The 16,511-nt window shown below is 42.4% G+C and overlaps 1 protein-coding gene across 1 annotated transcript in view; it reads right to left on the bottom strand.

The window, feature by feature from the left end:
- The window catches only part of REPS2 (RALBP1 associated Eps domain containing 2), a 97,255-nt gene that overhangs the window by 3,906 nt on the left and 76,838 nt on the right, over positions 1-16,511 (bottom strand). Inside the window, exons 14-16 of the mRNA XM_050906189.1 lie at positions 15,485-15,549; positions 3,720-3,803; positions 962-1,107 (exon numbers count right to left, since the gene is read on the bottom strand). Coding sequence (XP_050762146.1) covers positions 962-1,107; positions 3,720-3,803; positions 15,485-15,549 — 295 coding nt within the window. The remainder of the gene's footprint in view (positions 1-961; positions 1,108-3,719; positions 3,804-15,484; positions 15,550-16,511) is intronic.

Raw genomic sequence — 16,511 nt, 5'->3', positions numbered from 1 at the left:
AAGACAGGATTAAGTTGAGATGCTAACAAATGCGGTTATCTTTCTTTGAACCACTATGGAATATGCACTCCCAAAGCACAAAATAGCACTTTAAGGGCATCCTAGGAGTCTTATTACTTATTTTAATCTCCAATTATGCAGCACGGATTCAGTCTACTGATAAACAGTTTGCCAAGAACCGCTCAACTGACTTGGGCAGCTTGGTTTTGTTTCAGACTGAATCAGATGTCTTTGCAAGGCTTTGGGTGAAGGTGGGCTATAATGTTTGCGCACTGTTTCAGTTGAGGGAGATGTATACATCCAATAGGGCTTCAAGTGCCTTCGCTTACCGTTTGTACAGCCCCTTCTCCACTGCTATTAAATAAATATATAGTGAAAACCCTACAAGTCTTTGTTGCTGACAGCTTCAACAGCTGTATTTATGAGACCAAACAACACATGCTGGGTTTGGCAATTATCGGATTATCACAAGTGGTCTATGGCTCAGCTCATACCAGTGGCGAGCTCATTTCCAACCTGCCTTGCAATGAAGAAATATCACAAGGATATGACCAATATTAAGCATTTCATGACTCAGTTTCCTGGGCATTTATCTGGTCGTATCTGTCCACATGAATGAGCAAAATTCCAGAAGATATGTGCAAGGCAAAAACACACACCCACAGAGCTAAAAGGAGTTGTGTTAGAGACGCTGGTTGAACAGCCAGGCTTGCTCTTCAGACATGTCTACCAGATACAGAAGTAGGACACCTTTGAAGAGACTATCAATCAGATATTACCAACTGATACAGTCACTACAGACTTAGTCTGTATTTGAGAAGACAGACGTAGATTTCAGAAACCTGTATCTTCTGAAGCATTCTCAAAACCAGAACTATTAAGCACAAAATTATGCAAAGAGGAAACCCTGCCCACATCAGATCTCATGGTGCAGTTTGGTGTGCTTGGTACAGGTTTTTACTTTTGGACTGGGAGGTGAGGCTTGACTGCCGGCAGAGAAGAAGTCACATTTATAGTGGGAGAAAGCTCGGGGGTCTCCAGCCCCTGCGCCTCCGTCCGGAGCTTCCTGCGGGCAGGTTTGGAGGGCGGCTGAGCGAGAACAGCCTCCTGCAAGGGAGAAGCACAGCAACATTAAGTCAGGCCGTATGCATCCCGTCATGAGGCTGGGGAATACTTGTGACACAGAAATTGCTGACAGCTGGCCTAAGATTTCATAATTTAAAGAGCTTAATTCAAATTTGGTAATAGCCTCTCAGGTTTCTGACTTTGAAAAAAGGAACAATAACTCCTGCAACGCCTTAATGAATGAAATGATTATAGTGGTGTTTTGTCTTCATCTGGACGACATGCTCTTCAGAACTGGATTGTATAGCTCTGTGTGCATTTGGGAGGGGGCAGGGGGAGGGGTATAAATACATATACTAGCCCCCAGTTGACCCAAAAGCATTAAAACCAAAACAAGATTTATTTTTAATTATGCTCAGTTGGTAAGAATCAATAATCAATCACTTGCATCCCAACTTACTACCTCACCCATCTAGCATGGAGTCTCTCCCTTCTCCCCTCCTCTCTTACATGAAGCAACACTGAAAATAGCTTAGAAAGACAAATGTATAAAATTATCCATGCAAAATTAACATGTTGGAAGTGTAGGAGGCTAGTTATTTCTCTTGATAAGTTTCATCGAAGAAATAGTCTTGTTTATAGGTAAAACAAAGAGTCTTGGCTTTTTATGACTTCAGTGGTAAGAAGCGTTTTCATTATTTAAATTAAGACATCCTTTCTTTTGCAATGAGAAGTAGTTTTAATGCCTTATAGCTGTTTTAAATCTAAAATATAAATATATCATTTTCAGTGTATTTTATTATTAGATCTCTTTTACAAGGGATGTAACTATTACTGCCCCATTTCATGAATGAGAAAGCTAAGACTCAAAAAGATGAAGTGACTTGACAAAGGTTATACATTTAGTGTCACAATCAAGACCAGAGACCAAATTTTATTATCACTTGCACAGCGCACATTTTACTGGGCCAGACTATCTTCCTTACTATGTTTTGGCCAAATGTTAATAAAATAAGAAAAAAAATTAAATGAGGAAGCATTTAATGACCCAGCAATCATAAGAAAAAGACCCAACACTGTAGTAAGCAGCCTGACTCAGCAGAAGAGACTATGAGTGATACAGAATGAAACCAACATAAGACCACCAATAACTAGTATTAGAGGGATTACAATTATTAGAGGAATTAGAATTATAAGGAAACAAGGGGTTTCAACATTAAAAAAACAGTTCTGCCATTACTGGAAAAAAAAAAATCTAAAAATATCATGAGATCTTTTGATCAGGACATCAGCGCTACACAGATCTCGGATAATACCATGCTCTGAAATCCTATGCATATGCGCAGCTCCCTGCAAATACACAACATACGGCAAGTGAGGAACTTGCATATGCCTTCTACAACTATAAACTGGTGGGATGCCAAATGCACAATCCCAGTCTACCTTAAACTGCCAAAAACCTACCAAATCCACAGGATAAATCCTTCTTCCATTTCAAATGCAATACTGGAAGAAATGATCCAATACCTAAAAGCAGAGCCCTCCACAGGGGCTCTTTGGCTGGCTGCTGTTGCACCAGGCTTTGGAAGGTGGGTCAGCACTGCGCCAACAACCTGCCTCCCGCACCCCACAGCCTGGGGCTTCTCTGTATTTTAGGGATCCAGGTGGGACAAGGGCGAGCATGAAGTAGGTGAACCACAAGGATTTCACTTCCCCAGCAGGGCTGCAAAGCAGAGCAAGGAAGAAGTGGAGCCAGGCTAGAAGTAGCATGCAGTGAGCACAAGCGGAGCAAGAATGCTGCCCAGAAAGCCCTATCACATATAGGAAATGACACTGGACATTTGTCTGTGCCCCCCATTAGGGTAAGAAGCGCGATGATGTTCCCTGGGCAAGGTACGTACTACATACAGCACCTGCCAACTGTTCTTGGTTGGGCTGAGCAAAGGTCTTGCAGGTGCTCCCTGGCTGCAGGAGGGGCCAGAGCGGGGAGGATCTGCATTTGCCTCCTATCAAAACCTGTTCTGGCTGGGGCTGGTGGAAGGAGGCGGTGGGAGCGTGACCAGGAGCGGGGAAATGCTCACAGCCACTGCTAAGGCCACTCCATCCCTAAGCAAGGCCCTTTGAAGAGTGCCACTGCAATTTCGGTGCTTACTTTATATAAATGATATGTTCATACAAAAACACATTAGAAACTGCACATCTTGAGCAAATCTCTCCCAGTCTATGCACATTTAGTGGCAGATCCTGACCGCTAGCAAACAGGTGTGTTTACATCAAAACTGAATCCGCAATAACTGGAAGCAAGAATTGCATCACAATTTGGAAGAATTACAGCGAGACAGGGGTCGAGTACAATCAAACTCTTTTTTGTCTTCCCTAAGGCTGCACAAGCCCCTATTGATTTGAAACAAATGGCAAGCTGCCTCTCTTAAAGCACATGCATCAATGTGTATGTACTAAGAGCTTTCTTAATGATTTATCTCAGCTGATGTCACATGCAATCCTGGTTCTCTCTAGCGTCTTGACCTCCAGAGAAGGTAAACATGTAAAAACGTAACCCTAACCCTCCGTTTAATTGCTTTAAAACTTAAAACAACCACATTTGTTGATGAAGGCAAATCACTCCACAATGATACCACGTGTGCAGGTCTCACCTTTTTTGCTGAACTGTTTTCTTCTGCCTGCGATGGGGGTCTATTCATCTGAGGATGTAATTCAACCTCAGATGGTTGCTCTGTCTGCAACAACAGATCAGTCATTGCTACACCCAGAAAACAACTAGCAGTCACATACAATAAAGTCAATGAAAGGAAACGTTACACACAAAAGAAAAGTTACTTTAACAATTCAACAGTAGGGGAAATGGAGATCTAGGGTGACAGCTGAATGGATGACATATGTCTTTTGCAGATTTTTCATGAAACCATTTTCTTGCATTTTATTGTGCTAGGAAAACAAGAGAAAAGTTTTTCTGTGAAGCATTAGGAACCATGTCTCTGAATGTAAATGACTCAGAATTTCTTCTAGAGTTACCCTTACGGCCTAAATACTCAGAGAAAGACTAAGGGGGGTGGATAAAAGCTAGAAAGATCTCGGATGCGCCCTGTCACCTTATTACCTCCTGAAACTGATGAACATTCATTGGAGTAAGCCTCTGTCTTTGAAGTGTGCAAGGCTGGAGTGAGAAAGTCTGAATTACATCAAAAATTCCAGCAAAGTTACTGAAAACACAAGTCATAAAAGCAGCCAAATAAATCTTCCCTCCTCCCTTCTCACGTTTCAAACAGAAACCGAGCTGAACACACACAGGTCTACACTTCGGCAAAACAAAACACCCTCCCCCCAGCATATCTGACCCAGCAGCAAATTAAAACAAGAGGGTTAATCCCTTGCTTTGCCTCTCCTGAAATCTTCCCGCATCTTTCAATTTGCTTCACCAGGACAGGGCACAGCACATCAGCTCGGGGAGGGCGGCAGGATTTGGAGCTGCCTGTCCCCGGGCGCGCAGCAGCAAACACGGTACAAACACGGCGCGGCTGTTTTCTGTCCGGAAGGTACGGGCTGGCTCTCCAAGACGGGGAAGGCAGGCAGGAGCAGGAGGCTGAGGGCACGTGGCACTGGCAGACGGCCTCTTCTCTTTCCCAACTTCTGCCAAGTTGGAGCCACGCCGACGACGGCCCTCAGGCAGGAGAGGCAACCCGCCATCCTGCTGCCTCCTCAAAAAAAGGCTCGTTTCTACACAGGTGAAAGCTTGCGTTTAAAACCAAGTTCAAGGCAAACCTCAAACTTTTGAGGGCCCAGGATTTTAGCCATAATAATAATACTAACAACAACAATAACCTGTCCCACACTGAAGAACCTAATTCGCTGTTGCCAAGAGGTTTCTGCACAGGCCCATCAAGCTCTGTAGCGGTCACAAGTTTCCCAATGCTTAACCGTAAGTTAAATAAAAATGACAGAAAGCACAGAATTTGGTATATTTAAAGAGGAGGGACTTTTTCATACCACTTCCATTTCTTCCATAACAGACACAATAAGAGCTGTACAGAAAGGTGCAGGGGGAAACGCGGTTCTGTCAGGTTATTGCTGTTCTCCAGCCGTACAGTGTCGAACATGTGCACAGAGGAGGCAGATTTGGGATCTTTTCTTAAAACACATGTGAAATTCCTTGGGAGAAGAGGAAAAGGTGTTCTGGCTGACAAGATTTCTCTCCCCTCCCTCTTCTAAGTGTGTTACATCTCTAGTGTTATCTGATGGTTAAAAAAAACCAACTCACTCTGTAATTTTCCAGTATTTGAATATTAATATCTTAAATATTTGGATTTTAATAACTATTGGACACTAGCATTTGAACTCTGGAAAGCTTTTCATGGGTTAAAGTGCTGCTTCTGTAACTGTAGATTTCCAGTACAAATAGGAAAGTGAAATGGAAAAAGCAATCTTTTTTTCTGTCTACAAAAATCAAAGACCTTTAAAAGTCCATTTAATGCAACAGAGCATTTCTTTATCAGGAAGCTGAATAGCCCATAACCTCCCTGATTTCTACAACCAATTTTTATATATTTGAAAGAAATGAAGGCTCTAAGCACTGGTAACAGTAGCCTGGCAAAGTCCATGATGCTTTCATGAATGATTTGGGGATAGGGAAGCTCAAATACCCAACAGAGCCACACGATAAATTTGGGCCCAAACCACATCACTTTGACAAATCATTCATTTAGGGACAGCAAGAGTAAACACAGTCTTTCAGAGAGCCACATAAGACGCATACTATAAACTCCTCATGGTATAGCTTTGCTGCACAACACAGAGCAATGACAGAGGTCTACGAGAGCCAGCTCTTAATGACCTCTCTTGGACAGGGAGCACTAGATACCTCCCTAACCTGGCCAGGCGGGCAGTTTCTGGTGCTCACACTCTTGTTGGAGTCTACACTAAACCTTGCATCAAAAGCAAGAATATATTAACCTATTCCACAGAATGAAAAAGAAAGGAAACCAACCCCATGTTATTTATATATAGATAAAACGCAGCTTTTCAAGAACCAATGTGTTCAAAGAAGTAACTAAATAGACTGGTACTGTACAATGTCAATTGCAAATAAGCAGGAAAATTGAAATCACAGTAAGACTTGGAGGGGAAAAAAAAAAAAAAACAGACCCCAAACTTTTGCAGAAACACTACCACTACCACTACCACCACCCTTTTTTTTTTCTAATGGTCTCATTGCAGGAGAATATTGTTTTAAACTGAAGGGAACTGAAAAGGGGAAAAAAGGGTAAACTTTGTGTTCTGGTGGAAGCAAATATAAATTGGAGTGCTGATGCCAAAAAGGGTAAGATTTCAAAATTTCCAACAGCTTGATATCACAGTTCCTACTGAGGCAAGATACATTTTTTACTAGCTGAGTGCTGTGATGTGGCTGTCAGCCTAACAGCTGTGGCAACCGCTGTGCTGCAGGGCTGTGGTACCCGCTGGCTGAGGCTGGGCCACTGGGCCGGCCGCTCCTCCCCGCTGCCAGGATGGCAAAGCTCAGCAGCCAGCGAGGCAGGAGCTGGCTGGAGCGGGCAGGTGGTAAAAATAAGTAAATAGTTACATTTGACCAGAAAAAAAAAAAGGGGGGGGGGGGGAAACCCCAAACCCAAACTAGTTCTGGTGATGCAGCTCATGCATAATGAATAAAACCAAGTGACTGTCGTGTCCCTAAAGTGCCACCTAGTGGCATGTGGGACAGGCCATTTCTGAGTGCTTTGCTTAGAGGAGAGTACCAAAAAAGCAGGTGCCTGCATTATTCAGAGCATGCAGACTGAGCCTGCCCCACCGGGTGGGGAGACAGCCGGGCTCGGCACGGTAAGCCCTGGCTCTTCGGAGAGTCTCCTTTCCCTCTCATGCAGAAGCCAGCTCTACACATTAATGATCTGCCGTCAGAGCTACAAGTTCTCCTCTATGAAAGATCTCCATTCCTTAGAGTGCCGTGCCTCTGACACAAGTGCCCAAGCGTAAAAAAAAAAAAAAGAAAAAAATCGGTAAGCTGTTGCAGGGGATTTTGTCCAGGGACAGACAGCATTTAACCCAGGCAAAAATCTTTTGTTAACTGCAACGTGCATCAACGCAAAGAAGGTTTGCTGATTCAGCTAACACAACAAAGTCCTCTAGGCAAGGCCTGAGAGGCTTTACAAATACGTTCGCAAGCTGATGTCTCCCCACATTGGCCCCACACAGATTTTAAAGGAAAAACAACTCCTGCTTTTTCTTTTGGCAGAGGGATTCTTCACAGATTTCCTTCCCTTCACTGATTTGGATGTGGGGTGAAAGCCAGTCCCTGTAGCTTTTGGGTCATGGGCAGAGTGAGACTGGCTCAAGAATACTCCAGTCCAAGCTCCTATAGTGGAGTGTAAGAAAAAGGCAATCAATCAGGAGCAGCTCAGGTGGGTGCCCTTTAGTTCTTCATTGCTTTGATATCATGCTTAGTATAATCTTTGGGCAACTCATTTCTCATTCAGAAACACAGCAATAAACTGCCTCCTTCCATCAAAGCAATAAATGTCTTAAAATTTTCGCACATCTTGGAAACTTCTCACCTTTATATTAGGGTTTAAAATTCTTCACCACTAGTTTATAAAACTGAAAGATTATACATTATGCAATATGGTCTTCCAAAGGAAAATTCAGTTATAGTAGTGTAAAAGTGCTTCAATGGAAGTGTCTCGCTCACGTCCACAGAACAGAGTAAGCTACTGACATAGGAAGTGCTGCTGTGCTGGCTGGTATGGCTGCATCCACATCCAGGGTTACAGTAGATGGGCAAAGAATATCCTGCTCGCGTGCACTACCAGCAGTGCAAAAGAGAGTTTGCAGACCAGGCCTAAGAGTATCTTGATTTTGGGAAGAAGAGTAAGTGACCACAGAAAAGAGCAAGACAATGTCCTACTCCAAATCTCCTGAAGAGCTTCTCTTTGCAAAGACCAAAGTCCACTTATTAACAGGCAGTATGTCCTTTTTCCCCAGCACAGTCTCCTATTTTGTAGGAATAGCCATACCCTCCTCATTCTTCCAGGCAGAAGACAAAACTGGCCAACAAAGTTTCTGTACGACGGCCACGGCCAGAGACCAACCTGTGGCCTACGGCCAATATTGAGCATTAGGACAGATAATTCCTCATTGTTAAGGAGAGCATTAGGAATCGCAAGTGCTCATTATTTCATCGCATGATCCTTGACCAGCCATTCATAATCTCCTCACTGCTCCATGTGACGATACTTAACAGTACCTTTCTAAAAGAATATGTAACGCTCACTTAAGCACTAAGTGCTTTGAAAGCCTGAGATGAAAGATTTTCATAACTGTAAGAGAACGCATTACCTTAACAACTGGTTCTTTGCTTACATTTTCAGTTCTTTTGCTTTGCAATGCTCGATTATATGTAGATTTCACACCCTCTTTTCAAGACAATCCATAACTGATCTTCCAGAACAGAAGGTCTACGCAGAGCTTTCGTATTTCTGTTACCTGAGAGCCTTTTTGCAAGAGGTGAAGTATATATTCAATCTTTCCCACAATTCAATCTCGCTCCCACTTAGGCTCCAGGCTAACTTTACACATGGAAATAGTCCCATTGTAGTCAATGGCACTACTGACAGAAATGAAATTATCTCCGTGCATTCACTGGAATAGCCCATAATCGTTACCTATGCAGTGCCACTGCTTAGCTTTGCAAAAAAGTATTGAGAACAGCTTATCTGTAAGAAAAAGTAGGATACTAAATATGCTTAACGCTCAGTATGTGCCCATTGCAATCTTCTATCATCTCTACATAAGTTCATTTAAGAGGTATTTTGCTCCTTTCTAAACATTCATATTTTTGTGCTTAATGCCAATTTCTAAGAAGTCAAGATGTCTCAATTCCAGTTTCTGAGAGTCTTGTGCATCCCACACTGAATCACCAATTCTTTTTATTGCTTCTTACAGAAACTGAAAATGGTAAGACAGAAAGAAAACCCATAGGGATGCAAATGCAACAAGCTGCCAGGGTCTTAGTGTGCTGCCTGCTTTCTCAGCGCTGTGCAGCGCTGAAGTTTTGATAAGCTTTTTCTTTCCCCGAGCTATCTGAGGGCTGGTGATAAGGTTGAGGAAAAAAGGCAGTAAATACAAACAAATTGCTGCAATGTTCAGCCCATTCGCAAGGAAAGAATAGGACACAGATGGAAGCATTAACAATCTGTTTTAATACTCCACTTCCACAAAACCAGATTAACGTAAGCTAGAAAGGAGTATGAGCATTCCATAGAGATATAGGCATTGGATTCTCAGCTTTTTTTCTTGTTGTTTTTACGATAACTGTGAAGCCAAATTAAAAAATTATTATAACACATTTTAATTAAGATACTCGCCCTTCTTCTACTCTCCCAGGAACCTCTTTAGAAAGGATTTTATGGCATCCATCAACTATTCCCCAAATTCAATTTTAACTGTGCTACTTTCCACCACTTCTTAAACCGTAATTTATTTTGTCTGGCCGTTTTAGATTTAATATATAATTTTCATGAGAGGAAGATAATCCACTTATATTAAAGTGGCAGATGGCAAAAATCTTTCATGTTATAGAAGACTTTCAGTTTTATTACAGTTACAGTCTTCTTCGGTACCTATTGCACTGACGATACAACATATGTTATTCTGCAGCCAAAACTGTGGAGATGATCAAAAAACCCACCCTCTTCTTGCACAGTGGTCGTAAATGCAAGCTAAAAACAGTATTCCTTTGGTTTAATACAAAATGGTTGTCTGGCAGAATACCATCATGTACACAAATAGCGTGCTGCCAAAAGCAAAAGCTTCACTTTTTTTTTTTTGTAATTTTTATTTTTATAACAAAAAAGTTCCTTCCCCTAAAGCTCCAGGTGTCCTGCCAGCACTTGAAACTCCTCACACAATTTTACAGAGTAAGGCAGCACCTCAGTTGGCTGAATATTTTCTCCAAACAATCTCGTAACAGAGATAAGCAAACCCTACGTCATCCTCCCTGTATCTCGGCTTTACCCAACGACGCTGGCAGTGGGGGGACCCCCGGACCAGCTCCCAGCACGGAGCCTGCGCGTGGCCAGCCCGCTCAGGAGGCTGAGAAGCCTCAGCAGGACAGACGGGCGCCCTTCCCCACCTCGGCGCCGCAGATCAGCATGGGCACACGTAATTGACGGTTACAGACCCAGCCTGAGCGTACCCCATGCTCGCGGCTCCCCGCGGATCCAGCAGGACTTGGAGGCATGTTAGTAGAGACAACTTCTTGAACTGGGTCCCAGTTTTCACTTGCAATTCTGGATGATGAATGGCCAAAAAGCTTCAAGGAATTATGAAGTATCAAGTAACATTTGGAGAGCGGAACATTTGTTATGTTAAAAAGAATAATATCTTCGCTTTCCAACAACGCCAGGTGCCTGTGACTGGGCAGGGTGACCCACCATCCCTCACAGCACTTTGTTTCCAGGATTTCACCAAATCAATAACATCTAATGGTAACAATGGCCACTAAACTGACAGCCTAATTCTGAGCTCATATAACACAGTGTGATTTTAATATTCAGAGCTGCACTGTACTCAGGATACTTCAATTTGATAATGTTAACAGCTGCCTACCTACTCCACTTCACTTGAACACTTTGCCTTCACCCATAATTTTTTCAGTGTCTGTCAAAACTGCCAGCATGGAACCGGTGGGAAAACCAGGTCCCAAGGTCTCCAGAAATAAAAGTCCAGCACAAACCAGTGTGAATTTACAAAACCAACAGGCTTAAAATTTAGACTCTGGGAAAAGAGACTAGGAACATCAGTTTTTTCAGCCAAGATATACAGGATTTTCTTCCAGTCCCACTGTTTTCAAATCCCCTTATACAGCACAGGCAGGACTGAAGATACGCCTTCATTACTGGACAGGAAGGTACCGAAACAGAGTAATTTAAATAAAGGAACGTTGATCTAATTGGGCAATGTTGCAGACAGTGAGCTGATGTTGGATAAAATCCTAAAGTTACATTTGCTCTTCAGTGTTCATCTGTAATTCCTATTAACATAAATATGTTACTAAATCTCCCACAGTAAGCAGCTGTGGTAAATGACTTCTGTAGGCTTAAAAGCCAACAGTAATAAAGTATTATTTTGTTTTCCATTAAAAAAAAATAACAACAGAGGCTTATATGAGATGTGCATACACGTTTGGTTCCAGTGGAGTGTTATTCATGAGCACCCAAAGTTATTTCCTATCTGAAATCTGTGTCACTGCAAATCAGCTACATAGCTATTGCCTTCCTATTGTGATTCTTCCCACCCCCACATTACACAAATTTTCTATGTACAGCCCTGGGTCCGCATAAAAGTTTTGGGGCCACCTTTATGCCAGTTCTCCTTGATGACTTAAGTTTACCGTCAAGTTAGGAACACAGGATCAGGAAAAATTACCCAAGCCATTGAATCCAGTCCTCTACATGACCAGAAAAAACCACAGTAGGTATTTCAACAAGCTACAGGTTATCTGTTCTATATACCGTCACTTGGGGTGGGGGGACAACAATGGGGATGACACCAAAAAACCCTAAAAACTTTAAAAAACTTAAAAACCAAAAAAATTTTAAAAAGAAAAGTGGAAAAGCCGTAACTATAGCATGGCATGGGAAGTGAGCAAGAGAGGTAAGGCATTGCCAGTGTCCTAAGTCTGTACAATAGCTTGCAACACATTAAATATTCATGGTCCGAAGAAATAGGGAAACTGACACAGACAAAATTATCCTTAAATCCAAGCAGCTACTGCAGACTTGCTAAGTGTGAGATGTGCTACTAGGGATTACAGAAGGTGTCAGTGAAGTTACACACAGGTATATACACAGCAGTAAAAGGAAAACACTTTAAAATAACATATTATCCAAAACAAAATTCTAGTCTTTGTATAAGCCTGTTTCCATACATAACCTTTCCAAGTGCCCTTCAGAGAATTTAGGCAAAACTTGAATTACTTTCTTTTTTTAAAAGGAAAGCAACATGAACTGAGGATTCTTATAAAGCATTTCATACTGCATTTCACAACGTCTTACTGAAAACATCAATTCAAAAAGGCTCGCAGCGCAGAGAGATATGGGCTGGAATTTGGGTTAAAGGATCATAAATTGGAGATAATGGTGTAGCCACTTTATGTAAACTTGCCTTTTGTCCATCTTTATTTATTAACTTTATTTACAGTCACCATAGGGACCTCAGATGAAGGCACCACTGCATTGGAGAAATGTCTGGTGAAAGCTCTGAGGAAAACTTGAGTACAGTTCATGGACTGACACAAAGTCGATACAACGCTGACTTTGGCAATGGAGAAAAACCCCAAGGAGAGAGATCTACCATAGCCTTTTAGAGGCAATCAGGAAGAAAGAAACGCAGAGTTAATCCACCAACTCTTAACACCTGCCGTACAGGTAAGAAGAGATGGAGCCGCACCTGTAAAGGTGTCTACCCACCAGAGGTGTGGAACAGCAGCAACCCAGAGCAGAGAAGCCAGCCCTGCTGCTATTTCCCCATAAACCGGCCAAGTCCTCGCACGATCCCAAGACACGAGCCTCCCACAGTAAGCCTGTGCATCCACTGAGCTCTGGAGTCAAGGCCACAGCAGTATTAGCTCTAAGTTTTACCTTGTGCTATGCTCACCCAGTGATACAGTCCTTCTCCCTCGTTATTCAGCTGACTGCACTATGGAGGCAGAGTTGGACCTGGATGTAATTTAATAAGTTTGTGATATGACTAGAGATATTTGGCACACTCTGAATAACCAGTGTTTCAGTAACTTACCGAGCTTGAATACTTTGGAGGTTCTGACAGGAAAAATAATGTTTTCCTAAAGGCTGAAGCAAATTCTACTAAAACCAACTGCAACCCAGGACCAAAGTCAAGATGCCATTTCTATATTGCTATTGATTAAGCTCACAGGAGTTCTGCTCCACTGAAATGTAATACCTACCCCTTGATACCTCTCTTTTATGCACTTTGGCCTTTACATCCCATGAGCCCTTTAATCTCACTCTAAAGAGCCAACTGGTTCAGACTGCTTCTCAGCCATCCATAGAAAACTGTAGTCCTCAGAAGAAATTATTTCCCTCTCCTCCTCCATCAACCGATTTCCAAAGCTGAGCCAAAATAATCACACCATGAGCATACTTATATGGTGCACAGCCACCTGAAATATGTGGGGTTCGCTTCATTTCCAAGCTACATTTGTCATTCACAGTGCTTAACTGCAGGCATATAGCAAAATGTTCCAGCAATAAAAAAGGATTTTCAATAACATTGTTCAAAAATAAGTTAAAACAGAAATTTAAGAAGAGTTTGGTAAATCTTGAAACAGGAAAAAGCTGAATATGTCATTTCAGCATCATGGCTTTTCTTCAGTTTTTGATCCTGCCTCAGTTTTGAAAGCAGATCCCTCCCTCCAACTTCTTCATGCTCTTTAAATCAAAGGCCCCACTGGACTAATGTAACCCATATGCTTACTATTGCTTACATGCTATTCGTAAGGGTCAGCTCAGCTGAATTATGACCCCATCACACGTACTTCCCTACTGTCTGTTACCTTTATCACAGAAAGGCACACTTGGAGATAAAATAAACAATGTGATGAGCATGAAGGTTATTATGTTTTCAAGAACCAGTTTTATGTACCTTTTTGCTAGACATCAGAACAAGAATATTTTGATGAGATATTTGATTAAATATCTTTAAAAATCATCAGAAATAAATTAAGTAAATGTAAGTGATGCATGTAAGCAAAGCATCAGCTATATATTTATTACTGAGTAGACACAAAAGCCACTTTTTTTTTCTTTCAGAAACCAGACTTTTGTATTGGAGAGGATTGGATCAAGAATTTCACATGAGAATCTTCTTGTGTTTATCATTTTAGAAATGTCCTACATTCTGCATGGCCCAGTGTAGGATGAGCAGTTGGTTCAGTATCTGCGATGCGGTAAGGAAGCTGCCGGACACGCGTAAATAAATCAATGTCTCTCCTCACTGCCCTGCTAAGGAAACGCAAATCTATCATAGGACAAGAAAATGAACAATTAGCAGAACCTTGCTTGAAAACAACAGGTTTTTTTCCCCAAGAACAGGATTTGTTATATTTACTGCTTTTCCCGATGGCAGCGAGAGGGCTTGCACTGCATGGAGCCGGCGCACTGTGGCAAGTCCGGGCTGCGGCAGGCGGGCCGGCGGGGGCCGCAGCAGCAGGTGCTGCAGCACAAGGCAGGGAGGCAGGGAGCCGCGCCGCGGGATCCGGGGAAGCCAGAGGGAAACACTGCTCTCCGGGGAGCATCAGACAAAGCAGGAATGTGATGGGTGCACTAAGGAGCATGTGGTGTTAGCAGTATGGCATTAGCCATACTGACTCGAGGGAAGCATGCAAGCTCAAACCAGAACGCTCTACAGTCTTCAAGATAGAAACCAGCCGCACTCGGATGCTAAAAAGGGCTGGGGAGAGGAAGAGAGCAACAAGCTGCTGGTGGAGCTGGGGGTGGCAACAAGCCTTTTATCATTTCTACCATAAGCACTGTGCAGCAGGAGGTGTTCAACAGCAGACTTCTAAGAGTAGATCCAAAACTCAAGTGAGGACTGTTCCTGGCCCAAGGAAGGTGTCTCACCAAGTTTTTATATGTAATGGGCTGTTAGCTCCCCTGTGGACTTGTTTTCTATTATACACTTCACCTAAAGGAGTAATATATGAAGCATACTGCTGCCTAAGACTTAACAGAGCCAACAACATAAAAAGAACAAGACGCTGATCCTCCATCATTTCCTAAAACACGAAGACGTATCTGGATGCAGATACGCATGATTTAGTCAATTTGCATTATGCTGTGGTTGTGTGATGCTCTAAAAACAAACAAAAACTCATCCAAAAAGCAAAACAAAAGCACACCAGTAATGGTTTGAAACTTAATAACATAACTGACATGGCATTCGCTTCCTTTCAGCATTATTTTTTAAACCCATGGGTGAAATATACTCTTACATGCAGTGGCTCCTTTAGCAGATGCCCTCTGAGCATTTGAAGCTCGAGAAGCAAATAGCAGGTATCAAGCCCATGCCCTTCAGGCATGAAACTCTTATTAGTAGACTAGCCTCACTAGCCTTTAATTTACAGTTTTGTCTAGTGGGTGCATGTCAGCTCCACTACAAAGAGATTTAATTAGTCTGTAATTTGACACTGCAACACACCAGCTAGACAGACCAATGAAGAAGGACATGTATGGAACTGCAGAGCAAACTGCAGATTTGCATTGACTTGGAAGCAAGAACAACTGCCACGTCCAAGCCAACTTGTGCTAACCACTGCAACAGTAACATAAATAAGCAAATAATACACAGCAAAGTGCTAAACCTTTGTCCATACCTGAGATACGGAAGGTCGAGGGGGCAGTGCAGGCGGTGGTGGGGGCAGCCAGCCAGACCTCACAGCTGAACAGTGAGAAAAGAAGATTAAAAAAACCAAACAAATAAAACCACATTAATTTAATTTCAAATAAAACCAGAATTAATTTCCATGATAATTCCTAGTGAAGAGGCAGTATTCAACATTTTAATAACAGAAACCAAACTTGATCTTTATTGAGCAAACCCTTGTTTGAAATAACTTCATGAGTAGCGAATGAGCAGTGATTTAATTGCTGTAAAAACCCACAATGTTATGATAAAAAGGAGAGATGGAAGCCAGTCAGCCACAAAAGCTGTAGCTAAAGCAATTCAATTCTAGTTAAAGAACCCCAGAAACAGGGTCTACTTGTCCTTGGGACTTTGCTCTTTGTCATTAACTTTGCTGCCTTTTTTAAAAGTGATGCTTTAGCATCCAATGCAGACATTAGCGTTCACTCCAGATAAAACACACTATGTGATGCAGTGCAGCCTTAAAAAGAAAACATCTGCCATGGAATTAATAGGACAAAAGCCTAAAAGAACAAAAAAGAAATCCATTTATTTGGCTTTATGTTTTGTATTTGCATGTTATTACTCACTGGAGGTATTTTGGAGGGAGGAGGAGAAGTAAGGGGAAGAAGACGAATCCTAATGGTTAGTTCAGGCCCCTTTAACCTAATGCAATGTCAGCTGTTAGTTTGAGCCAGCACAAAGGGAGGGTAACAATCACATAGGTCCAGCCACTGTATTTCTCAGTTTCCTTAAAATACCTAAAACCCATCATGGGACAAAACTACAGGACAAATGATGGCTGCCAAAGGCACCTGCAGAGAGGAGGACTAGGCTAGCACAGAGACACCAACCAGGACTGGTGGGAGTCCTTAGGTGGGTTACCCTCCCCAAGCTCCTGTCGCACTGAGTGCTCAGCACTTGCACTGGCAAAGATACCAGACAGTCCATCTTGCACTAGTGGTTATTTGTATAGCAAAAAAAACCCAAAACCCAAC

The sequence above is a fragment of the Gymnogyps californianus genome, chromosome 1 (assembly GCF_018139145.2).
Source record: "Gymnogyps californianus isolate 813 chromosome 1, ASM1813914v2, whole genome shotgun sequence".
Classification (NCBI taxonomy): Eukaryota; Metazoa; Chordata; class Aves; order Accipitriformes; family Cathartidae; genus Gymnogyps; species Gymnogyps californianus.
This window is presented reverse-complemented; position numbering and strand designations above follow the sequence as displayed.